Below are 27465 nucleotides of genomic sequence, written 5' to 3'. Positions count from 1 at the left end.
AACTGTGTGGCCCAACATTCCATGCTATAGGGTATTCCTCACACACAGTATAGACAGCTCCACAAAGGATCGATACTTATTGGGAGCTCATTGACAATATAACAGCTCGGCAGATTTGGAGGGCCACATGCACGAGGCTATTGAGGGCACTCAGATATACGACACTCAGTGCACTTGTACCATATAGGCAGATATTTACCACTTATGGCCACATGGGCTCGTATACAGGGACCATCCAGAACTGCGCATGCAAAGCACACTGTTTTCATGAGGAACTGGGATCAAGGGATCTTTTTCTCAATGACCCCCACGGGACTCTCTTGGCACCTTTGTGCCCTATATTGGTTGAGATCACCTTGCAATTTGGGATAACGTCTTGTTTTGTTCCAGTTTCCAGCCGTGATTTTCTATGGTCTATTGCAAAAAGGAAACTCTTGTATAGCATAGCGAAGAAAAGTAAGGCATTGTCTTAGAAAAAAACTTTTTTTTAAATCTCATTTCCATTAACTCAAAGAAAGTAGTAGCAACATGCTTCCACCTAATTGAAACATTCAGAAGCTACACTAAGCGCGCAGTCCCATGCTTCGCTTAAAAGCTTGCACTTGGTAGTGACCCAATATGAACGCAAATTGCTGCATGTCATACTTGTGGAGTTTCCCTGAGCATATCTAACACTGTTTGGCACTTCATCTATATTATCAGTAATTGGTAATGTCATAAGAAATACTGCTGCTTGTTGCCGATTAGTGCTAACAACATAAAGGATTTCAAAGAATTGATTGATGAAAAGGTGTTTTGACATCCCATGAGCTAAAACATGTGTACCACACTCCTGACCTCTGCGAAGTACAAAGGCAAAGATCAAGAAGCTGGTTTCAACTTAAATACCTTGTTTATACTCCCATATACGATCTCCTTAAATTGTGCTTAAAAGAATATCAGTGAAGAAGCCTTCAATACAGTGGGAAGCTCATCTGGTTTACTTGTACATGTACCCAAACACAATCAATTTAGTGATGTTTAATGTGGCAATAAGCATTTCTTGAAATACAAAGAAATGCTATAATTCAAGCTTGAGTAAGTATTGAAGGATAGCTTAAGCTATCTTCTGAGCACGTCCACCTGTAGCACATGGCTCCTCTCTTTTGGAGTTTGAGCCCTCCGGTTTCCTTGCCCAGACTGGGGCACGGTCGGCCTCGTATCTGTAATCATAAAACAGTTCTTCTCCAGCTGAAATGCGGTCCTTAGCAAAAATGCCAACGCGATGATCTCCTGCTACCATTATAACCTGGACAAATAATTTAATCACTTTAGCACCTAATTTTGTGCTGCAATCAAACGCATCTTTGCATGTGTCAGCACATCAACATATCCAAACAACCACAAGGATTTAGAACTTGCTTGGTGGATTTCTACCTTTGCATAGCAATTTGGATTGGGAGAGTGGTTTGCAAACTTCAACTTGTCACCTTTCCGATATGCATCCAACACATACTGGGGCAACCACAACAAGAAGCACGCAATGTGATCAGATAGCAGCACTTAGAGGGGATACTGCCCCTGCCCTTGCAAGAGGCGGAGAATTGAACAGGCAAGATTGCCTGCCCTCCATCCCTGGCATGCAGCCATGATGGGCCCTCCGTTGACAGGCAGGGACGGTGTATCCACCCTTTAATCTGCGACTTTGACTTCATGATCCATACTGCACTCATGGTGTATACCACTTTCATCAGAAGGGAGAGTAAAAGGTACAACTTGCAAGGCCAAGCTTGGATACCTGATCATTTAAGTTGAACAGAAAAGAAGAATTTTCCCGATCATAGATTTTTCCACGCTTATCCGCCTCTCTATGTGAGATAAGCTCCCCTGTATACTCTCCAAGGTAATCATGCCTCGATACAGAATTCTGTTAAAAACAAAGTAAAGTTTAATTTGAAAATTAGAAGCCCTCAATACATAATCAACTCCTATGGTCCAACTCCACGTCTTAGAAACAAACATTGAATCAAATTAAATATTGTTCACCATGCAACTTTTACTTGGCTTCCTTCAAACTAATTAAAAATAAGCACGATAGCTAAAATGAATACAAAAGATAGAAAGGCCACCTTCAGAAATGCTCCCCAACCAGCAACGTCAGACCTGCCTAGCAACACCTTCATGGAGCCATAACCAATTTATTCTTAGTAAACTTAAGCATGTTAATCCTACCAGATAATCCATTCAAATATTAAAGGTCTTACTCGCTGTTGCTGCCTCAACAAGAGCTTCATGTTCTGGCAGTCATAATTGTCCCCCCTCTGAGGTGGGCCTCCTAGAGTACCATCTCCACACCTGGTATTCCCAATAGAGAAATGTGACCACAAAATCTCGCAACAAGAAAAAAACAAGAGAAAAGTATCATCAGAGAGCATACCCCACCCAGCAATTTCTACAAACATCAGGATCACACTCACGACCTGCCGCAAAACATGGGCACTGTCTACTACGACACTGGCTCTTGGCACAATGACAACCCCTAAATCTGTTCTTGCAGCTTTTTGAGCACCTGCAATCACACCCTCCCCCCCCCCAAGCACATACCCACAGGAATGAGCAAACAAAAGATGCATGAAGCAAAAATGCCAGAATTTTCGACACTGTAAACAGGCATTCATATAGGTGGGAAAAAAAGAAAGCATTCCCAATAGAAATTCCTCGACTTAAGACTTAAATTTGAAGGTGACTAACCACAATATTTCTTACATGTCCCACTATGCAGACTTAAGTTGAAGGTGCCTACCCACAATATTTCTCACAACATGTCCCACTATGCAGGCATGCACATGTCTTTCCACAATTGAACTTGCAGCCACAGGGTGTGTACTGCTTGCATGGCTGATCTTTAGAGTCCACTATACGTTTCCTGATTGCAGGATGACCTGCAGATTTCCAAGTGTATTTCAGCCTCCGAACTCTGCCTTTCCTTCGCCAAAAACGTGTACGTGTGCGTACTTCCATATCCTGCAATGATCACAGGAAAAGGCCCTCAAAATTTTCCCTTGAGCAGACCAAATCTTCTTGTAAATGCTCACATTAAACAGTTTCTGACCAAGGCATCATCACGTTCCACAGCTTTGCCACTCCCATGCAAGTATGAATTGTGACCATCCCCTGCCCTGCACTGGGCCATTTCATGCTGAGCAATATATTCTGCCACCTCTCTGCATGTCTTCATTCCTTTAAGCATATTGCGTGCAATTAAGCAGCTGTTTTCATGGACAAAATGCTTTCATCGAGTGAGACACAAGACTGAATGAAAATTCATTATAAAGACATACTCCCACCTAACTAAAGCAATTAAATCCCTAGGACTCTCTCTCTCTCTCTCTCTCTCTCTCTCTCTCTCTCAAGGCCCTGTTTTTACCAAAGAGCCCCGTTTGAGTAAAGCAGACCTGTTTTTACCAAAGATCTCAAGGCCCTTCTCATAGAGTCCCTTCTCAAGTTTGGTCCACATGGAATTTTCTACCGGGTTGACCAACTTATTATCAGCATTTACGGAGTCTCTACCCGATTCTTCAAGTGAGTTCTTCTCAATTTTCCGTTCACTCTTACTGTCCACCTCCATATCACCGTTCCTAGTATCAGTCTCCGTGGTGCCTTTTGTGGTAGTGTCTTGCTTTTTCACGGTTTTGTTGGACATCACGACTGCCTTGTCACCCTTCTTCCATGCTGTCCGTAACCCATCCCGATGCTTGGATGACCTTTCACAAGTACTTGCCACAGGCTCAGCGTCAGAAGCAGCTACCTTGTTCTGCTTCTTTCGTATATTTACTAGGACCTCTTCAGCCCTTCTTTTGGGACTTTTCTTTGGCTTCCTCCCTTTTTTTGCAGGTTCGTTTCTCGGAGGTTCGTCTTTGTTTTCTGCATCAATAGGATCAGTTTTATCCTCCCCCCCATGGGCTTTCTCCTTTTCTTCCTTTGTTCTGCTATCTACCACCGGGGTCGTCCATGCTGTCCCCTTCTTTTCCAGCAAATATGTCCACACCTCATTTGCTGCAGCATCCATGGATCTGACTCTCTCTCCATCTGCTCCTGAAACCCCCTGTAAAAAAGTTTCATGCCTTCATATATCAAAAAACATATAGATCCATCAAACGCTTAATGGTACAAAACCCAAAATTAAGGAAAAAAAAAGGACCATTTAAATAGCTAAACAGAACCTTTTATATACAAAAAATTCTATCATGCACCGTGTATGCATGCAGTGTACATGATAGATACATCAAAAATAAAAATAAAAACATGATTATCAGAACCCTTGATATGGAAGAGACTAAACTAGTTATGTTTGGTCTTCCGTTTGAACATCAACATATAGCATCACCAGAAAGCAGCCTTAACATATATCCATCATCACTTTGCATAAAACATAAAAGCTGGACAAAATATCCACAAATGCTGAAAATGAAGCTTGCCCATGTGACACCGCATAGAGGCCGGAATGGGCCGACCCCCCCCCCCCTTCCCCTTGGAGTATTTTATTACCCAAGGAGAATAATATCATATACAAGCTTTGAGGGCCTTACTCTCCCCACGGGAGATGCCGGATTATCCACATACAAAAGCCATAACACAGCCCAACACGAGGCAACGAAGCCGGAATACAGGCTGTAGAAATGTTGAGCCTACATGATAATCCATATACCTCCGTGTGGGTATTGATTCTTCCCCAAAAACCACGGGTCTTCATGCAATAGAGCTGATACAACAAGTACAACTCTCCATTCAGTCGGTACAAGTACAATAGCTGGTACAGTAGGTACAATGGCTGGTACAACCGATACAGCAAGTACAAATACTAGTACAACAGGTACAATGGTTGGTACGGTAGTTACAATGGCTGGTACAACCGGTACAATGGCTGGTACAGCAAGAACAAGGGCTGGTACAACAAGTACAAGGACTGGTACATCCAATACAATGGCTGGTACAACAAGTACAAGGGCTGGTACAACAAGTACAACGGCTAGAAATCATAATAAATGATTAATTACCCTTGCCTTCAGTATTTCTTCGCGATGGAAGCCTCCAAAACAGTCCCCAACAGCCAGTATTCTTCATGGGCAGCCTTCAAGAGAGAGAAAGAAAGAAAGAAAGAAAGAAAGATTTTATCAACGTCTTCCAAAAGACCGAACTCGGCCTATGATACAAATCAGTGTACCTGTGTGGGGTATCCTCTGTCATCCCAACAAAATGAAAAAATACTGAACTAAAAAGCTGAATCTGGGTGTGCAATAAGTACAATGAGTGGGGGAGGTGATGAAGCTCTACTACTAGGAGAATGCAAAGCTATATGCATGGAGTATACAATCATGATATGCAACCTAGCTAGCTCCATCCTGTACCATACTAGGGGTATAGAATGGTATACATCAATGAAGGGGGTGTCCACAGCTCCCTGAAGAACATGCCTGGGTCTGCTCTGAAGCGAGCCAGTCGCTCCGCACCCTCTGTGAAACTGAGCTCTGATCTCTGTCATCTCTCTCTAGTATAGGCATGGTGTCTAAAAGCCAGGTGTCCTCTGTCTCCTGCAGGCTCTAAGTGTCTCTGCTTTCTGGAGAGTAATTCCCTGCTGTGTAGGGGCTGGGAGTGGGGTGGATCTCTGAAAAAATGTAGTAATCTATGTCTGTCGTCCCCTCTCTGGAGCTTTCTGAGCCTGTAATGATGTCTCTCTGTGATGCTGTATGTCTAGAATGAATCTCCCCAGTATGCGCTGGTCTGCTGCCTCAAAGATCTGGCGTAGGGAATGTGGCACTCGGAATAAAATGGGATCTCTCTCTCTGATGGCTGTATATGCTCTACATCTACATAATGCTCCTCACTCTCCACCTACAAAATGGGATATCTCTCTCTGATGGCTGTATATGCTCTACATCTACATACATAATGCTCCTCACTCTCCACCTCCTCTCTGCACAATCTGCATACCCTCTCCTCTCGGGGGATCCGTGCTGCTCTGCCAGTCTCGATCTCCAATCGATGTGATGAGACTCTAAGCTGACCATAGCTACTCGGGAGCCGTGTGGTAAAAAGCCCTCCATGTATCTAGGCCTCTCTATAAATCCATCATCAGTGATACTCATGAAGTGATCTCTGTAGTATAGCATCTTCGGTGGAAGAGGCTGTGTAGGTGATATCCATGTCTCTCGTGTATAGAGCAGCTGCCATAGGTCCTGTCTCAATACTGTGTTCCTCTCACTATGAGAGACGGATATGTGGTGCATCCCTGTCATACTGGAATGGTGGTAGATGATCCATGTCTAGGCCATGCTGTGAGAACCAATGTGTGACCTGTGCATACCATGATCCTCTGTCTCCTGCCTCAGCCAGCTGTCTAGATGCCTCAAAAGCTCTGTATGACAATCTGTCCTGTGGCATCTCTCTGAATCTGCCTAGCAGGCATATAGTCTGGAATATGGCCTCTACCATCATAGGAGGCACAGCAAACTCTGCTCGGATAATGTCATGAGGTACCGACGGTTTGCTACGTATCATGCGTGCCATCATGAGGGCCTGTGGTCTCTCTATCTGTGTCCACCAATGGGTAGCAAGTCCTGGCGCCCATACCGCTGCTCCATACATCAGTGCCGGTGTGACTAATGTGTCAAATAGCCACCCCTTCGTCCGGGGCTCCTGAAAATGCGCCTGGTGGCACTGTCTCTCTAGCATAGCCAATGCTGCATATCCCCGTGTCAATCTGGCTCTGGCTGCTGAACCCATGGTGAAGCGCGTGGCTGCTGCAGAGAAGGTAACCCCTAGGTACACGTATGATGTCACCACCTCCACCTAGCGTCCTGCTAGAGTGAATGTCAACTGACTCCTGCCCTGTCTCGATGTATGAAAGACCATAACCTTGGTTTTCCCAAGGTTCACAGTAAGACCCCTCTGTGTGCAGAAATCATCGAGTGCATGTAGATGCTGCTATAGACCTCCTGGAGACTCAGACACTAATACAATATCATCAGCATAAAGCATAATATGTATTGAGGTACCTGCTAGATCAACTCCATCTCCGCCTCCCCGTGTAATGAAGTCAGTCACCTCATCAATGTATAACCCAAATAGCGTGGGGGAAAGTGGGCATCCTTGCTTCACACCAATGGTGCTAGCAATAGTCTCGGACATACCTCCTAGGCATCTGACTCGCCCAAAAACCTGCTCATATAATGCATAGATGCCCCATGTCATATCTCCTGGTATGCCAAGAGACTATAGGCGCTGAAAGAGCCTCTCTCATGGTACTGTGTCAAATGCCTTGCAAAAATCCACAAAGCAGCAATAGAGCTTTCTCTTCCTCACTCTGGCCTGATCAATCATACATCTCAAAGTGAATACATGGTCAATGGTAGAGAAAGCTCTCTTGAAGCCTGCCTGCCCTGATGAGCGTAAACCTACTCGCTCAGCATATAAGCTAAGCTCTTGCTCCAACACTGCACCATAGAGTTTGGCCAACACGTGGCCAACCATAACCGTCCTGTAGTTGCTCGGATCGAGCATATCCCCTGTTTTGTGGATCGGCACAATGGTGTGCATCGTCCACTCCGCAGTCAAACCCTCTCCTAGTGCCCTGTTAAACAGGTGTGCAAGAAAAGGAGCCAAAGAATCTACTCCATATATGAGATGCTCACCCTGTAGGCCCATATGGTCGGCGGCCCGTCCATGCTGTAGGCGGCGGATAGCTTCCTTTACCATCGAGTGGGTAAAGAAGCTAGCTGTGGTAGGTCGAGGCTCCTGTGGCTGAGGTATACGTGGCTGCTGTGGGGCGTGGTATAGGCCCTCTACATATGTGTGCCATGTATGTGGGTCTGCAATGGGTGTCGGTGTTCGGGGCTCTCTGAAGTGCCGCCATGAGATAGGGCTATCTCTACTCATGAAGAAATGGAAGATCTCTAGCTCCTGTATCTCTACGAAGGCCCACCTTTTGCGGCGAGTAAGTCTCCTCATCTCTCTCCTCGACTCCTGCTCTGTGATGGCTCCCAGGGCTCTCTAAATGCGGAGCCGTGAGTATAGGGCTCTGCACTCGTCATCATACCATCTATTCTGGGACATAGTCCCAGATCTCGTAGGCTCTCCTAAGTGGACACGATGTGGGAAGCTCTGTAATGCAACCGTGTGTAGGAGTGATGCAAGCTGGGCTGTAATGGTATCCATAGGTGCCAGGGGATCCATGAGTAGGAGCCCATCCTCTACTCTGCCGGTGTATATGTCTGCCATGTCATGTGTGAAGTAGATGGTAGTGTGTGGCGTCGGTATGTGGGGGGCTGGTGATACTGGTGATCCGGCTAGTGAAAATGCCAAGTATGTATGATCTGCCCCAATAGGACGAGGTGGGATGGAGAATGACGTGACAAGCTATTCCAAAGACCCCATAATGTAGTCCACCACCGTGCCTCCGGTCCGTGTATGACTCCCATGTGGGAAGCATGTCAGCCCTCCTGATCTCGGCCACTGTAGCATCCTTTTATAAATAACGAGACGATGCCTGGCTCCCAACTCTAGTAAGTGGTCCCCATAATGTCCTCTGTCTGGTCCAGTGTCCTCTGATGCCCGACTAGCCCCTATCTCCTCTGGATCCACACGGTGGAGGATCTCCATGTCATCATAGTCATACACCTCACACTGTCTGCTCTGTGTGTGGTCATTGAAGTCACCCGTAAGAAATACTAATGCATAATCTCCTCTGACAGACAAGTGTATGGCGAGGCTCCTGTCTCCTCCTCCTGTGGCATGTCCTCTGTAATGACATAGGAGGATCTTGATGGAGGAAAGTAACATAGGGCTATGTATATAACCCTGTCCTGTGAGAGCTGTAAGCTGATCCACATATATCTGGCCTCTGGATCCTGTGCTACCACTCTCAGTCTCCCTTGTAGATACCAAGAGTTGGCAAAGTGTCTATGACAGAATGTCTACTAGTTGGGATATTTTTAGAGGTAAGGTTTATGGAAAGACCCATCTCTTAGATTGTTACATGTGGCAAGAAAGTGGACCAAAGTGAGACAAGTGGCCTGACACTTGTTAGAAAGTGGATCAAAGTGAGACAAGTGTTCTCACACTTGTCACTTTAGCTGTTGTGTGGCTCTCCACTTGTCATTAGAGCCTTCTCTTTCCATTTTAGCTCATGGGAGGCCCAAATCTATAAATTGGAGCCCTCTCTCTTCATTAATGGAGGCTCTCTTAATGCACACTAGCCATCATTAGGGCAACCTATAACGGTGGTAGAGGCTAGTGTGCATCAAGAGAGCCTCCATTAATGAAAAGAGAGGGCTCCAATTTATAGATTTGGGCCTCCCATGAGCTAAAATGGAAAGAGAAGGCTCTGATGACAAGTGGAGAGCCACACAAAAGCTAAAGTGACAAGTGTGAGGCCACTTGTCTCACTTTGATCCACTTTCTAACAAGTGTCAAGCCACTTGTCTCACTTTCGTCCACTTTCTTGCCACATGTAACAATCTAAGAGATGGGTCTTTCCATAAACCTTACCTCTAAAAATATCCCAACTAGTAGACATTCTGTCATAGACACTTTGCCAACTCTTGGTATCTGCTCAATTCCACGCGAACAAAATTTCCATCGGAGTTGGACCAAAAATAGCAACTCTCCTAAATTTTAGGAGTGTGGTCCTTTGTATTCTAGGATAATCCCCATTCCCAAAGCTGGTACTTTCCAAATATTTAGACATCCTGGAGTCCACCAGACCCCTTTCCCAAAGCTGGTACTTTCCAAATATTTAGACATCCTGGAGTCCACCAGACCCCATTCCCAAAGTTGGTACTTTCCAAATATTTAGACATCCTGGAGTCCACCAGACCCCTTTCATACTAGAAAATGTCCAGGCTGGTCACATGCTCCTTCATTTTTAGTGTATAGTATTTTTGTTATAAGAACACCTTGGAGTTATTAATTTTATTGCCAATTTTGTCAAAGTCCATGGGATGTACTGTGGTGGAAGAAAACGGGCTTTGAGGTCAACCACGAAGATAGTCCAATGAAAGTGGAATTGGCCTACGATGGGATCTGTGTGAAGTTGTGACCAGTGCTGCCACCAAGTAACAACTTCCCCAGTGAGTTGGGGTGCTGCTACATGGACTTTGTCTTGTGGATCTGTAATTTTAGCTAAAGGAAAATGTGCTTTAAATTGATGAATAAATTGAGTAACAACAACAGCATGATCACACTTACTATCATACTTACTAAAATTTGGAGAGGTTCGTATGACTTTGGTGGTAGAGACGATAGAGGACGAGGAATTCGGAGCCTGCTGAGGGAGTGCCACCAAAATCTGTGTCATTGTTTGCTGATGTTGGATTTGCATAGCCTCCAAGTCGAGTCTTTGCTGGTACTCTCGATCGGCTTTTTTGGACAGCGCTGGTCTTCTTCGTATTTGCGTGTGGCTTCCTTATCTCTTTGTTCCTCCGCACATCTCGGTTCTTTCTCTTATTCTACTTCTCCTTTTGCTTATTCATCTTTTCTTCTTTGTTCTTCACATCTTGCTTCTTCTTTTCTTTTTGCTTCTTCACGTAGATCTTCGTCTTTTCTTCTTTGTTCATCCATAGTGAGTAGGACCTATGCCAGATCTGAGATGCCTTCTTTGGGCTTCTCTTTTTCGGCGGTAAGCTCCATCTTCAGAGAATTTATTTGTTCCATCATTATTCTCAAGAGCTCTTTTGTGCTTGGCGGAAGCATGCTTTCTGTTTGGAAGCTTCGTGCCTCCATCACTTTTTGTTGGCTTTCTCCTTGATGTGATTTCTCTCCCAACATGGTGGAGGCCTCGGTGTTTTTTTCAGACCACGGTATTACCATCCACCGGATGCTCTCACTTCTAAAGGTAGCCGAAATGGGTCACCAACCTGATGCTCTGATACCAATGTTACATGCACTGAGCTTGATCGTGATAACGCACAAGGAGGCCTTCTTTATACCTTTATGTGGTGAGAATCTTGAGCATTCAATTCAAAGAGTAGAGAGAGAGAAGAGAATGAGAATGAAGAAGACGACACAATATTGGGTCCCAAATACCCACTGAAGGCCCCCCATCTAATTCAGAGAGTAGAGAGAGAATGAGAATGAGAATGAAGAAGGCAACACAATATTGGGTCCCAAATGCCCACTAAAGCCCCCCCCCCCCCCCCCCCTCCCCTCCCCTCCCCTCTGCAAGTAGGAGTATTTGCTTGTATTACTTTTTGGAGAATGTTGTACAATGCTCGAGTAAACAAGCGATATGAATGTGTCACCGATAGGGGACGTGGAACGATAATAGACCAACAATTCAAATACCAGAGAACATGAAAACACAGTGGAAGAACCATATACAATATAAAAACCACATTGAGCTGGAACGGCCGGCCCCCCGTAGGAACTTCTTTATTGAGAGACGCTTTTACAATAAGCCAAGGTGCGGGTGCATACAGCACCGGATTTTCCACAAAGCATCAACACAACTCTTGCCCAGATATCTATCCAGTGCCAAAACATAAACACAACACCAAAAGCCATCCGAAAACTCAAAGAATCAGCTCATAAACAATCCATAAATCAGCCCGGAACAGAGCCAGAAAAAGGCCCGAACTCCGTGCCAAAACAACCCCACAACAGAGCCTCAAATCAGCCACAGAAGAGCTCTCAAAACTATCCCAAATTCTTCCAAAACAACCCAAGAAAGGAGTCAACCAGCCCTATAGAAGGTATGGAACAAGTCGGCCAGCCCTGTAGGAGGTATGGAGCAAGTCGGGACTCGGCCTACCATGTAGGAGCCATGGAGGAAGTCGACCAGCCATGTGGGAGCTATGAAGAAAGTCGACCTGCTGAAAACAACCCTTTGCCTTGCTTTAATAGACTTGAATAGCTATATTTGCAGCACTTTTCTCTTTTTGCCCAAAATACATTAACTTGCCCAAAAATATCAACTTCATGCTTTTCTTGGCTTAATGCCCAAGTTTTCAGCCCAAAATATCAACTTTTGTGCTTTTCCCAAGCTTGTAGCCCAAGTTTGCTCTAGGCACCTCTTTCTGTCCACATATACATGCCCAAAATAATAGTATGTCCAGCCCTTCATCAATGATATGTGAAAACACTGACTTATAAACATTATAAGTCACTTTATTGATAAAAATCCCATGGCGCTCATGCTGCATGGCCATCTTTCAAGCCAAACTATGCCAGTAAAATGCTTTAGCTTTCTTTTGTGGGAAATCCCCGTTCACACCTTGGCTCCAATGAGTGTGTGAAACACTGGTCAAGACTAGTGAAGGGACCAAATGGTGACATCCCCTCCGTCTTATAAAGCAATTGTTCGCAACTGTATAAACCTGATACCACTGAGATATCCTTCAAGTATTCAAGATGCACTGCCAATCCATGATATTTCAAAATTTCATCATTAAAGCCATAAATCCAAATCCACGATCCTAAGTCAGAGACAGGCACAAGAGCCAACCGTATTGAGAAAGAATCTTTATCCATATCTTGAGTCAACAACTCTGATAACAACCAGACACAGGCACAAGAGCCAACTGTTTCTCAAATATCCATAAATCCATAAGCCGGATCATAACTAGACACAAGCACAAGAGCCAACTGTGTCTCAAATATCCATAAATCCATAAGCCGGATCAAAACTAGACACAGGCACAAGAGCCAACTGTGTCCCAAAATATTTATAAATCCATAAGTAGCTTAAAGTATCTGCAAAACAAAAAATAAGTAGAATACATAGCCACAAAACATCTTGCCATGCCATTGGACAACATAAGGGCACCACCCCTATGATCCATACGCATGCCCAAGCCAAACATGCTTCACATGTCCATATGGTTCATAGGGCAATGACCCTTCCATGAAACCATACATGCTCGCCACAGTTTCCCCTTCCATGAGGCTTCACTCACCAGGGTCACTAACCCTTCCATGAGTCTAGATATTAACTCACTACAGTCACCAACTCTTGCATGAGTTCACAGGGTCACCAACCCGAAGCCACTCACTAGGGTCATGAACCCTTCCATGAGTTCACGAAAGTGACAGAGTCACCAACTCTTCCATGATCCCATGAGTTCATATAGTGAGAGATCAAAGTCACCAACTCCTCACACTAGATGGAGTCACCAACTCCTCTCACTAGAAATGAAATGAAATGAAATGATATATTAACGTCTCTAAGAGGCCATAGTGGCCTATGAGACCAAAACTAAGAGTACATCTCAAGTTGGTGTCTCATCAAAGAGAACAACTAAATGAGACTAAAAAGTACAATAAACTGATTGTCCTACAGTTATAAGAACAGAACTGTAAGACTCCGAGATGATACTGAGTAGAAAATACTCGAAAATACTGAAAAATGTATATCATGTAGATCCATGTATGCTGATCAGTTGAAGTGTTGCCCTCTCCTTAGATCAAGTATCTCCGCCATGGGGCTGTCTAGAATGGAGAGGTCGTAGAAGCGAGGTAGGCGCCTCCGATGCTGAGCAATAATGGCTCTGATCTGGCGATGGTGAGGATGCCGTGGTCGAGATCCTGGTGGGCGTGGCCGACGAGCACGAACTCTTCCATGAGAAAGTCACCAACTCTTCCATGTGTTCAGATACTCACTCACTAGAGTCACCAACTCTTCCATGAGTGCAGTATAACATAAGATAACAATAAATCCCAAGCATAGAGATCCTAGTTCTCCATAAACATGTCTACGACAGATAGTTTTACAGGCATTTCGACTGCCAATAGAAATCAATAGAAAAATCCTCGATCCATAAGATATTCAATAAAGCCACTGTAACCATAGTATACTCATAGTCTAGAATCAGCTAGTCCATGTTACTGATAAATAATTCATAGTTTAGTAACTGCATATGCGACATGTTCTAGCCTCCCATACCACTAGAATACTCTCCATATGAGATCCTTGTGTAGGCGACAACTCTAGCGTCCCATACTGCCAGGAGCCTCCAGTACATAAGACCAAAACCATAAACTATTCATCAAAACCATAGAGAGAATCAGAATGGTTTCCAAGCAAAACAACTTTCCTGAAACACATCTCAAGATAGACATGAAAAACACTCTTCACTTGCGTCAGCAAAAGGGAGTTCAACATGTACAAAATTCCAAATATCAGTAAAAAGCATCAACTTGGTAAAACTTATCTTTTCTTTGCCAAGTTTGTCATGAAGCCTAAAGAAATATCTCCTTAAGATATCTTGAGATATAGCTCCATATAGCTTGATTTATAATCCACGATCATCCATATGGAAGGAGTGCTGAACATAGGCACATAAAACCAACTCCATATTCTGATACTAAAATCTGTGAATCCATAAATCCTTCGACCAAGCTGTCTACTGCTCATGACTGCTTCCACAAGCTCAATAGCAAAATTTTTGGTCAGTGTAGTCTCCACTTCTAATCTTTTCTCTTTCTCATTGTTGGAAGGAAGCCTCTTGCTTCCAAGAAAGCCTTTGCTCTAATACCAATGTCACCGATAGGAGACGTGGAACGATAATAGACCAACACTTCAAATACCAGAGATCATGAAAACACAACGGAAGAACCATATACAATATAAACACCACACTGAGCCGGAACGGCCGGCCCCCCCTAGGAGCTTCTATATTGAAAGAGAACCTTTTACAATAAATCAAGGTGCGGGTACATAGTCCACATATACATGCCCAAAATAATAGTATGTCCAGCCCTTCATCAATGATGTGTGAAAACACTGACTTATAAACATTATAAGTCACTTTATTGATAAAAATCCCATGGTGCTCACGCTGCATGGCCATCTTTCAGGCCAAACTATGCCACTAAATTCCTTCAGCTTTCTTCTGTGGAAAATCCCCATTCACACCTTGGCTCCAATCAGTGTGTGAAACATTGGTCAAGACTGGTGAAGGGACCAAATGGTGACAGAATGCCCAAATAAAGGAAGAGGAAGACCGTACGTCGGCTAAGTATGAACCAATCCAAGGCTCTACTAAAGACTCTTCGGGCCACTGATGCAAGTCCAGATGGCTGTAGGACTGCACATATGCTGGCTGAATGTGAAGAGGAGCTTTCCTTAGTTGCCTAGAGTCGATTGGATGCTAATGTATGACCTGTTGATGTATCTTTGCTGAAATACCTGAATATCTTAAGGTCACAACAATGCCTCTATTTATATGTTCATATGCTGCTAGCCGGCCAGCATAAGCGGTCGGCCAGTAGCATGTGGACAAAAATATAGCATTTAAATGATTTGTGCATGAATAAAATGCACACAACTGCTGCCCGACTGGAGGAGACATGGCCAACTGGAGGATTTGTGCCCAACATGTTGTCGGCCTACTGCAAATGCTAGCCGACCGGGTACAACTCTCTCCCAAGCTGGTAAGTTGGTCTACCAGGTGGTCCAAGGCTAATTTGAGCCCTTGGACAAGCCTACTGACTTCTACATGCTTGCTAATGCTTAACCTAATGCTAAGGATGACTTCTACATGCACTATCTGATGAATTCTCCAAGTGGGTTAAGAGGACTGACACTTGACTGACCTCTAAGGCTCAGAGACTGACCTATGTAGCTCGTGCCAAATTGTCCCTGGACTGAGGGCTCACAATGGGGTCACGACATACGACAAATATTCCTATAAAAAGGTGCTACTTCTGTACAAATGTTGCACTGATGATCATGCCAGTGTGTCACTATGTACCCCAGTGCAGGGTGCATGTCACCAATTGGCCGACCATTTGGTCCATCTCCAGATTTTGAGTCTCGTTCACTTGAGGCCAAGCCGGTGTCTCATGTGAAGAGGCCAGTATTTTGCTAACATGGACGGGAGCCAGATTGGTGCCACCCGTGTGTTAGCAGGATGGTGTCGTATGGACAGGAGCCAGACTGGTGCCACCCGTGTATGACCTGGACTGTGTTCGACCCATGGGATTGTCACGCCATGGAAGAGCCAGTACTTCGTGCCGTGTTTTGCCTATGGGACTGTCACACCATAGGGAAACTCGTGCTTGGAACTGTGTCTTACCTATGGGACTGTCACTCCATAGGAAGACCAGGTTTTTATGTTTTATGTCGTGCCAGTTTTGTGCCGACAGATATTTTGTACTTGTTCCATGAACGGGAGATATGTCCATGTTACTATTTGCACATGCACACATGATTTGCATGTTTGAAACTGTTTTCGCATGACATGTATTTTTGTGTTTGCCTGTTTGACGTGTTACTTACTGAGCGGGGACGCCTGCCAGTGAGTCGTGAAGTCTGCTCTGTATTCTGACGAGTTTTGGTGCATGTGAATAGGTGGTAAGTATATTGCACATGTTTTAATGTTTCATATTTCTAACCCTTTTGATTTATAAGGTCTTTTGTTCACACACTTAAATGTGGGCACCACTTTGGGCACCCACTTAGGGGCCAAGGTGGGGAGCCCCACTTAAGTGAGTGTGTGGGGGTGGGTGCATGGTCACCTACCCGCACTCCCAAAGAGCTGGCCGCCCACATGCAAGCGTGGGGAGCCAGCCAGCACTTATAGTTTAAACTCCCTCTCCAACCTTAATAAAAAAAGAAGCCCCACGACCACCTTGGCACGCATGATTTATGCGCCTCCATCGCTATCAGTTAGGCTGCGCTTCATCTCTTCGCTCCTTCAGGCTGCGCATGTACACGAGCATACGGCTTCTTCTGTACTTCTGTACCCGGCTGCTGACAGGCTGCGCCCCCTTCTCCAATAGGCGACTGCCTCTCATACAGGTGGCTGCGCCTGTTTTACCTGCAGGCTGCTCTACCTATTCAACAGGCGGCTGCCCCCACCTGAAGCAGCCCGGCGGCTGTGGCTGTGCGCCTCCAGACAGGCAGCCAATACAGGCTGCGCTGCCCACCATAGCTAGCGCCTGTGTGTGTACACGTCTCCAGACGGGCAGCCAAATAGGCTGCGCTGCCCACCACAGCAGGCGGCTGCGTGCTCATCTCCAGCGGCGGTGCTTTTACAGCTAGGTGGCTGGCGGCCAAACTCTGCAAACTTTGTAAACAAGCGGCCTCATCTCCATCTTCTGCAGGCTGCTCATCCTCTCCTCAGGCAGCTGTACCTTCCATACGTAGCTGCTGCTGCTCCTGTTGATGTTTGGGCTCCTGTAGCCAAAAGGCTATAGTCTATTCCAGGCAGTCACTTCTCTCGACATGCTACTATACCTCGGTGTCTTTCTCAAGTGACTGCACACATGGGTATTGGACTTCCTTCTGTCATCCACAACAAGTAAGTGAATTTTCAGATTTAAATAAAGTACTTTGTGTTAAATCTCATAAGGGATTCTTTCCCCACGGTAACACCCGTTCGGTGCCGGGTTGTCCAAGCTCTATTGGAGAACCTCAGTCCAAAGGTGCTGAGATCGGGAGAGCCAATCGTTAGCACGAGAGCGCCTGTTTGTGCATGGTCTCGGAACACCAATGAGGCGCTCTCCGCGGAGTCCAGTGAAAGCACAGGACCGTAGAGACTGGACCACGCTAGTGGTCGTTCTGCTTCGAGTATCTACTTCGAACGTCGACTTCGAGCATATTTGTTTGGTACTGTTTTCATATGTACATGGACATCATCTGGTTCTTGGAACCCATGGAGCATTGTATTTATTAAATACTCCCAATAAATATATCATATATTGAGGGGGGGTCGGCCCGTCCTGGCCCCAGTGCTGGTGTCCATCTTTCCATTTCATTTTCATTTCAAATTCAAGTTGTATTAAGTTGTTCATTTCAAATTGCACCATAGGGAAACTCGTGCCTAGAACTGTGTCTTACCTATGGGACTATCACTCCATAGGAAGACAGGTTTTTATGTTTTACGTCGTGCCAGTTTTGTGCCGACAAATATTTTGTACTTGTTCCATGAACGGGAGATATGTCCATATTACTATTTGCACATGCACACATGATTTGCATGTTTGAAACTGTTTTCGCATGACATGTATTTTTGTGTTTGCCTGTTTGACGTGTTACTTACTGAGCGGGGACGCCTGCCAGTGAGTCGTGAAGTCTGCTCTGTATTCTGACGAGTTTTGGTGCATGTGAACAGGTGGTAAGTATATTGCACATGTTTTAATGTTTCATATTTCTAACCCTTTTGATTTATAAGGTCTTTTGTTCACACACTTAAATGTGGGCACCACTTTGGGCACCCACTTAGGGGCCAAGGTGGGGATCCCCACTTAAGTGAGTGTGTGTGGGGGTGGGTGCATGGTCACCTACCCGCACTCCCAAAGAGCTGGCCGCCCACATGCAAGCGTGGGGAGCCAGCCAGCACTTATAGTTTAAACTCCCTCTCCAACCTTAATAAAAAAAGAAGCCCCACGACCACCTTGGCACGCATGATTTATGCGCCTCCATCGCTATCAGTTAGGCTGCGCTTCATCTCTTCGCTCCTTCAGGCTGCGCATGTACACGAGCATACGGCTTCTTCTGTACTTCTGTACCCGGCTACTGACAGGCTGCGCCCCCTTCTCCAATAGGCGACTGCCTCTCATACAGGTGGTTGCGCCTGTTTTACCTGCAGGCTGCTCTACCTATTCAACAGGCGGCTGCCCCCACCTGAAGCAGCCCGGCGGCTGTGGCTGTGCGCCTCCAGACAGGCAGCCAATACAGGCTGCGCTGCCCACCATAGCTAGCGCCTGTGTGTGTACACGTCTCCAGACGGGCAGCCAAATAGGCTGCGCTGCCCACCACAGCAGGCGGCTGCGTGCTCATCTCCAGCGGCGGTGCTTTTACAGCTAGGTGGCTGGCGGCCAAACTCTGCAAACTTTGTAAACAAGCGGCCTCATCTCCATCTTCTGCAGGCTGCTCATCCTCTCCTCAGGCAGCTGTACCTTCCATACGTAGCTGCTGCTCCTCCTGTTGATGTTTGGGCTCCTGTAGCCAAAAGGCTATAGTCTATTCCAGGCAGTCACTTCTCTCGACCTGCTACTATACCTCGGTGTCTTTCTCAAGTGACTGCACACATGGGTATTGGACTTCCTTCTGTCATCCACAACAAGTAAGTGAATTTTCAGATTTAAATAAAGTACTTTGTGTTAAATCTCATAAGGGATTCTTTCCCCACGGTAACACCCGTTCGGTGCCGGGTTGTCCAAGCTCTATTGGAGAACCTCGGTCCAAAGGTGCTGAGATTGGGAGAGCCAGGCGTTAGTACGAGAGCGCCTGTTTGTGCGTGGTCTCGGAACACCAATGAGGCGCTCTCCGCGGAGTCCAGTGAAAGCACAGGACCGTAGAGACTGGACCACGCTAGTGGTCGTTCTGCTTCGAGTATCTACTTCGAACGTCGACTTCGAGCATATTTGTTTGGTACTGTTTTCATATGTACATGGACATCATCTGGTTCTTGGAACCCATGGAGCATTGTATTTATTAAATACTCCCAATAAATATATCATATATTGAGGGGGGGGTCGGCGCGTTCCGGTCCCAGTGCTGGTGTCCATCTTTCCATTTCATTTTCATTTCAAATTCAAGTTGCATTAAGTTGTTCATTTCAAATTGTGGTTTTAAAGTTATGCTATTAAGCGTGTGGGTGTCCAACGGAGTCGGCGGGAGAGGAGGAGGACAGACGGGCTGGATAGGAGGACAGCAAGACTCGCGGACGAGAGAAGTGGGCGATGTGAAACAACCAGGGTCGACGCAGTTGGCGAGAGCAATGCGAAACCACTGGGTCGAAGACAGTGATGGCGAACATCGACGCAAAACTGTCGGCTCCAACGCAAAACGAGTTAGAGCAAGCAAAGAAAAAAAACACCAGGCGAAAAACCGGCTTGGCCCGGTAAGGCATAAGGGCGCTCGGCACCGTCTGGGTGGCTCAACCAAGGTCCTTGCTCCCCCGGTCCACCCATTCGGCAATGGCACTCAGCTCAGCCAGCCAGCACCCTATCATGGGGTCCACCACGCAGGTGGCACAAATGGGCGGCGGTGCAGGTGGAGACCACAAAACCAGAGAAGCGCGACGCACGAGGTCCAGAAAACAACGGGCCACCAGCTCTGATACCACTATAGGTTCATAGGAGGGTAAAGCTCCATATTGGAGTTTGGAGAGAAAGGAAAAGAAGAAAAAAGACAATGCTCAAGTGTTTGCACCACTCAATGAAGATTGATTTGAAGTACACCAAGTGCATGCTTTTATAGGTTGCAAACCTTAACTTTTGACTCACACAAATCACACTCACATATGGGGACATGACACATGGCACACACTTGTCTTATCCATATAAGAGGGTGTTCACACACATATAGGCACACTTACACAAACATGGGGTGTTCACACTTATTCAACCACATGTAGATGGATACACACACAGTAACAAGTATACGAGGTGGATACAAAAGACTCTGAAATACCCAACACACCTTGGCTCCTCCATATGAAAGAACTCTTCATCTAGCCATACTGCTTCATGGGTTCATTGCTCCTAGAACGTCGTAGAAAACTGTCGTATTCTTCAACCGGAACCACCATGCTTTCGTTTGTGGAGGAGACTTTGTTCCGGCTCTATGACTTTGGCCTGTCCCCGCTCGTTGGTCCTCGTTGCTTTATTTCGTACTCCAGAACCTTGTTCTTAGGGAATCCTTCTTGTAGCTACCACAGCTAGCTCATTGACCCCGTAACGATTGATTCGAGAGATGAGAGCATGATTGTTAATGCCAACACGCCGGTTCTCACCTCGGCCGAATGTTGGGTATATCGGAAGAAGATAAGCTAAAACAATTCATTAGAGGTTTAGACACAAACATTAGGTACCCAATTAGGAATTTTGAGCCTCAGGCTTAAGCACGGGCACCGACAATTGCTCCGAATCAAGAACTGATGCTGAACGGAGGTAAGCCTAAGGAAGCACAATCTAGTCCTAAGCCCTAGCAACAATCTTCTACCCAACAGTCATCTACCTAGGGTAAGGGGGCTCATAACAATAAAGACCAGATATGATCGACAACTTGTATGTGGCTTCCTTATCCCTTGTTCCTCCACAAGTATCTATTCTACTTTATTTTTTCTTCTTCAGCTTTTCTTCTTGCTTCTTCACGTCTTTCGTCGTCTTTTTTTCTTTGTTCCTCCAGACTGCAAGACCACATAACATTTTCGCCAAATCTAAGAGGCCTTCTTTGGGCTTCTCTTTTTCTGCAGCAAGTTGAATCTTCAATGAATTTATTTGCTCCATCATTATTATCAGGAGCTCTTATGTGCTCGGCGGAAGCGTACTTTCTCTTGGTGTGTCGCTTTGGAAGCTTTGTGCCTCCATAACTTCCTGCTGACTTTCTTCTTGATGCAATGTCTCTCCCGACATGGTGGAGGCCTAGGTGTTTTTTCCAGACCACAATTGTACCATCCACCGGATACTCTCACTTCTTTAGGTAGCCGAGTTGGGTCACCAACCTAATGCTCTGATACCAATGTTACATGCACTGAGGTTGATCGTGGTAACGCACAATAGGGCCTTCTTTATACCTTTTTATGCGGTGAGATCTTTGGGATCCATTCAAAGAGTAGAGAGAAGAGAGAAGTAGATGACATAGTATTGGGTCCCAATTACCCAATAAATCCAGACTAGAGTAGTTGGGATAACTGCTACTCCAGTTCGCTCTCCAAGGCCTTAGAAAGGCAATAGGGAAACTTGTTGGGAGGCTCTAAACCAACAACCAACTCTATGCGATGTTCCTCACGTCTACTGGGTGGGAGGTCATCCCGCAGCATAATGTTGTTGTATTGAGACAAAAGACCCACCATCCTTTGCTTCCCTGCAAGTGGTGTCTGAATTGCATTAGACTGAGAGTGGACATAAATCAACGCACACTCTGATCCTTTTCTTATGGCTCGTTGGACCTTAATGTGAAAAATGAGTGGTATTCTAGGAATGCTCCAATTCCCGCAAATCATGATTGGCTCCAGAAAACCTTCAACAAGAGTGAAAGTGTCCTGCCTCCAATCAATAATGGGTGCATACAGTCTAAACCACTAGAACCCGTCACACCCTAAAAGAGGGGAGACGATGAAATCCCCTTCGAATTGTGCCTTCTGAACTTGAAACTCAAACTGCTGAGCTTTATGAGAGATGTGTATATGTAGACCAGGTGTAAACCCATCCACATCTAAATGATAAGGAACCAAGGTACTGCTCATCTTGTTTGCCAACTGTGGAGAGATGGCATCCTCTGAACTGCCCATGTCGAAGAGGGCAATGAATTGATGTCCCCTTACAAAGCCATGGGCACAAATGAGAGCCTTCTTGTGTCCCTCAGTCTCACCCTCTTGCTTATCATCAAATACCACTGGTAGCAACGAATTCAAAGCTAAAAAAAAGTTGAACGGCATTAGAGGCTAATGGTGGAGGTGTGGATGGGGATTACTACTGTGGAAGTGGATGCCATGGCAGACTTTTCAGTCTAAAACTTAGTGCAATCTTTCTTCCCGTGGCCCACAATGTGGCAAAAGAAACAAGGGTTCTCAGCCTTGTACCGTGTCTCTCCATCCGGCTAGAGGTAACCTCCAGTGATGTCGTCCTTAGCTTTTTCCTTAGGAGTCTTCTTGGGCGTGGACTCTTTCTTATTGCTCGATTGACCCTGAGAATTTTTCTTTTGGTCCTTTTCGTCTTTGTTGTTTTGAGCCCCCTTACCCTAGGTAGATAGACTGCTGGGTAGAAGATTGTTGCTGGGGCTTAGGACTAGATTGTGCTTGCTTAGGCTTACCTTCGTTCAGCATCAGTTCCTAATTCTGAGCAAGGGTCAGTGCCCGTGCATAAGTCTAAGGCTCAAAAATTCCTAACTGGGTACCTAATGTTTGTGTCTAAACCTCTAATGAACTGTTTTAGCTTATCTTCTTTCAATATACCCAACTGCTGGGCCATGGTAAGGACCTTGTTGGAATAGGTCAAATAGGGGAACCACCTTGAGTGAGTTTGTAAAACTCGTTCTCAAGATTGGTCATATACTGCGGTGGAAGAAAATGGACCTTGAGGTCAACCCACAAAAGTAGCTTTGGAGCCATCTTGGGGAGGGATGCCAAAATCTATGCCATCGTCTGTTGATGCTAGATTTGCATAGCCTCCCAATTGAGTCTCTGTTGGAACTCTCGGTCGGCTTCTTCTCGATGGCATTGGTCTTTCTCATACTTGTGTGTGGCTTCCTTCTCTGTTTTTTCCTCCACAATCTCTGTTCTGCTTTATTTTTTTCTTCTTCAACTTTTCTTCTTGCTTCTTTATGTCTTTCGTCGTCTTTTCTTTTTTGTTCCTCCAAACCGAATAACATTTTTGCCAGATCCAAGAGGACTTGTTTGGGCTTCTCTTTTTCTACGGCAAGTTGCACCTTCAATGAGTTTATTTGCTCCATTATTATTCTCAGGAGCTCTTCTGTACTCGGCGGAAGCGTACTTTCTTTTGGTGTGTCACTTTGGAAGCTTTGTGCCTCCATAACTTCCTGCTGGCTTTCTTCTTGATGCGATGTCTCTCCCGACATGATGGAGGCCTAGGTATTTTTTCCGGACCACAATTATACCATCCACCGGATGCTCTCACTTCTTTTTGTAGCCGAGTCGGATCACCAACCTGATGCTCTAATACCAAAATGTTACATGCACAAAGGTTGATAGTGGTAACGCACAATAGGGCGGTGAGATCTTTAGCAATTCACAGAGTAGAGAGAGAGGAGAAGTAACAACACAGTATTGGGTCCCAATTACCCCCCCCCCCCCCCCCCGGGCGGCCCCCCGCGGCAAGCCGGAATATTTGCTTATATTATTTCTTTGGAGAAATACCGATCACTGCTTGAGAACAAGGGATATGACTGCCTAACGCAAGGACGAGGAAGACCCTACATCGACTGAGTATCCACCAATCCAAGGGCTCTACAGAAGACTCTTTGGGGCCACATATGCAAGTCCAGAATAGCTGTAGGACATCACATATGCTGGCTGAGAATGGAAGAGGAGGTTCAATGTTAGCCTGGAGAGGAAGGAGAATATTTGCTGATTTGTTGCCTGATAACTGCTTGTAGGCTTTGCTGAATATGAATGATTTATGCTGAAAATCAGCGCTTGCTTTTATATGCTCTCCACCAGAGCATGCTGTTGGCCAGGTCCAGTTTGGACATAAAAATGTTTTGTCAACATTAAATGCTGGCGCTTTTTGGTTTACTGCTGCCAGCCTGCTGGCCGACTGCTCATAGCCCCAGGACTTGCTACTGTAGCCCCAAAGAAAGCCCCGTCTGCTGGCCAACAGAGACATAGAGCTCCCTCTTTCTGTCGGCTGCCTCTAATAGAGGTTCAGGGCTGTAAACAGCCCTTAACCAGGCTGCCAACTGGTCCACCAACCACAGGCTGGCTTTTGGCTAGCCCATGGGCATGCCTTCTTGGCATACATGCTTCTAATGCAACCCTACTGCTAAGGCTAACTGCTACTATGATCAGGATTTTTTTCCTCTTTCTTTGGACCTTGCGGGAAGAGAGGAATGGGCCTTGAAAATAATAGTGAGGTCTAGTCATTTCTTTTGGCAAATAATAATGTATATGTTCACACAGTCTTGGCTATTTAATGCCTTAGAATAAGCCTTGTAATTTTCCTTTTGGGTAAAAGTTTGAAGGGAATAAACTTTCTTGTTTTTTTTGCTCGAGCCATGTGCATGAAGCCCCCTATTTTTATCCCACATGCCATTCTTTTCGTTGGAGGAAGGGCCTTTATATTCTGTTTTCGCTCCCCTCTCTCATAACATCAAGACGGAGCGTGGTTGCCTTTGTGGTTGGCTTGTGGCTTGTGGTGCTTGCATGCCCAGCGCTTGGGCGCCTTCGCTTCTTCGCCTCTCTGAACTAGCACCTGTTCGGGTGCCTCGACTGCTGTGAGCCACTTGAGCCGTTGTTGGTCATGGTATCGGAGCTACTGTTGAATGTGCGTGCAAAGCCTGCCACGCCCCAGTTTTCGGGAAAAAAAGAAGAAAGAGAGGTCGGGTTTGAAATGAGAATTTTTTGTCCAAAAAAAAAGAAGTTTTTTTTTGTGATAAAAAGGACGTCATTTTCTTTTATTAAAACTTGCAAACTCAGTTCAGCGCCACTCCTTTTACAGCAGAAAGGAAGAGCTCTTGAAAACCTATATAAGCAAGCATGTGTGTGACAATGGAGTGAGTCACATCACGTGCAAGAGAGGAGCCCAACTTCATCACAACCTTTGTGAGTGCATTAGCAAGAGAGTTCAAGTCCTCTTCACTCGAGAAAACCTACACCCCAATAAGAACAAGATTATTATCAAAAAAGAGAGAGAGAGAGAGAGAGTTCTTTTGTGTTTCACATTGGGTGAGTTTGCTTCTCTTCAAAAAAGCTAAGTGTGTGGGTTACACACGATGCGTGTTCGTGAAATACACCACATTAAGAACTTCTCTTGGAATTCTTTGCTCATCAACATCAGCGCCCCTCTTCTCCCTCTCCTCTAGATGTTCCCTCTCTCTCCTTGGTTTTCATGCAACTAAGGGGTTGTCGGGTTTTTTCTTTTGTTTTGAGAGTGTGCATGAGTATTTGGCAAAGTTTTTATCTTCCAATGAGGACACTATAGGGGTCTGTTAATGCCTTCATTTTGGTGCCCCCACTAAGAATCAAACTCAAGACCTTCATTTTGGATGGCAGATCTGAGTACAAGCATGTCTTTCTATAAACCTTTTTCTTAAGTAAAGAATCAAACTTCTCCTTGGCACCGTAAGAACTAGTTATAAAGTGTTTAATAGCTGTTTCTCTGTCCAATTCCAAACGGTGCAAGGCTATAAGTTGATCTTGAAACACATCATCAGGTCCTGTATACGTTCTTTAAGAATTCAATATTGGGCACATCAACTTAAATAGAAGTAAGTGCTTCTTGAACATAAACAAGATGAAAAGGAGTGAATTGTGTAGAGGCCTTAAAGATAGTCTTAAATGCCCAAAGTACTCCATCCAAATGCTCATCCCAAGTCCTTGGCTTCGCTTTCACATGTTTAGCTATAATCTTTTCCACTAAACCATTACACTGTGGGTAATAAGCAATGGAGTCTCGATGTTTAATATTGAGTTTATCAAGGATCAGCTTCAATATTCCTTCTTGAAAGCCTAGACCACGGTCAGAAACCAATTCCAAAGGCATGCCAAAACGGCAACAAATATATGAATCTAAAAGCTGCAATTTTTGTCACCCTTGATACACTTGCTGCTTCAACCCACCTGGTCATATAATTGACTACAACTAAAATGTAAACCTTGCCATTTTGTGTCCTGGGCAAAGGTCCAATAGCATCAATATTGTTGACCCAAGCTCACGAGCTGCAAGAACTGAACTAGGGTTTGGCGCGCACACACACACACACACACAATGAAGCAGGTACACACAAGATGAGAAGAGATGCAAAGAATAGATTGCATTGGAATGTGTGGAGTTAGGTCGTCAACTCCATAATATCATAATACAACTAAAATAGAAGGTGTCCTTTCACACCAAATCTCCAAGGGAAAAAGTGCCCTTGGTTAGCCCATGTTCACATGTGGCACTACTCATATCATATATGCCAATCCCCCTTGAACCTGTACAAGGTGGGTAGCAGATTACTCTCTGTAGGAGAGTAAGCCCAAAGCTTTGCAGAAAGCTTCAAACTTCTCTCGAGGCAACGCCTTCGTGAACAGATCTGCAACATTGTCTTGCGTAGAGCAATAAGATAATGTGATCTCCCCTGCATGTATCCTCTCTCTAACATAATGATAATGAATCTCAATGTGCTTAGTACGTGCATGAAACACTAGGTTTCAAACTTTTGTGCCACAACTATAGCACTCTGACTGTCAATGAGTATCGTAGTGGGTGTTTGTTGACACTCACGAAGATCAACCATCAATCTCCTCAACCATACACAATCTATTGTGACTGTAAAGGCTGCCCTATACTCAGCCTCACAAGTAGATGTGGCAACAGTGAATTGCTTTTTGCTCAACCATGATATGCATGAATGCCCCAAAAAGAAACAATTCCCACCGGTGGATTGTCGTGTATCATAGTCACCAACCTAGTCTAAATCACTATAAGCATGTAACTGCAAGCTGGCCCCTTGGGATATACCAAAGCAAGATCCAGGGAGCCCTGAAGATAGCGGAAGATCCGCTTCACTACTTGCCAATGCTTTGTACCTGGCCTGTGCATAAATTTGCCACATTAGGAAACCCCAAACTGAATATCCAAGCGTGTGTTACATAAGTATATGAGACAGCCTACTACTTGGTTGTAAACACTCATATCAAAAGGCTCTCCAACATCATACATGCTCAATTTAAGCCCTGGCTCCATCGGAGTAGAGATGGGTTTACAATCTTGAAACCCAAATTTGTGCAACAGATTTTGACATGATTGCTTCCATCCAAAATTTGTGAGACAAGCCTTCGCCTTTAACCATGCATCTAGCCATTTCCATCAATGACC

At 45.2% G+C, this 27465-nt stretch overlaps 1 protein-coding gene across 1 annotated transcript in view; it reads right to left on the bottom strand.

Annotated features, from left to right (window-relative positions):
• Positions 1-762: 762 nt before the first annotated feature.
• The window catches only part of CLF (SET domain-containing protein), a 61190-nt gene continuing 34487 nt past the window's right edge, over positions 763-27465 (bottom strand). The window contains exons 10-18 of the mRNA XM_086790059.1: positions 3435-4084; positions 3092-3248; positions 2783-3003; positions 2417-2548; positions 2244-2334; positions 2109-2156; positions 1778-1906; positions 1417-1494; positions 763-1288 (exon numbers count right to left, since the gene is read on the bottom strand). Coding sequence (XP_086646185.1) covers positions 1097-1288; positions 1417-1494; positions 1778-1906; positions 2109-2156; positions 2244-2334; positions 2417-2548; positions 2783-3003; positions 3092-3248; positions 3435-4084 — 1698 coding nt within the window. The 3' untranslated portion in view covers positions 763-1096. The remainder of the gene's footprint in view (positions 1289-1416; positions 1495-1777; positions 1907-2108; positions 2157-2243; positions 2335-2416; positions 2549-2782; positions 3004-3091; positions 3249-3434; positions 4085-27465) is intronic.

The sequence above is a fragment of the Cibotium barometz genome, chromosome 4, assembly GCF_041138505.1.
Source record: "Cibotium barometz isolate CiBa-2024 chromosome 4, ASM4113850v1, whole genome shotgun sequence".
Taxonomy (NCBI): Eukaryota; Viridiplantae; Streptophyta; class Polypodiopsida; order Cyatheales; family Cibotiaceae; genus Cibotium; species Cibotium barometz.
This window is presented reverse-complemented; position numbering and strand designations above follow the sequence as displayed.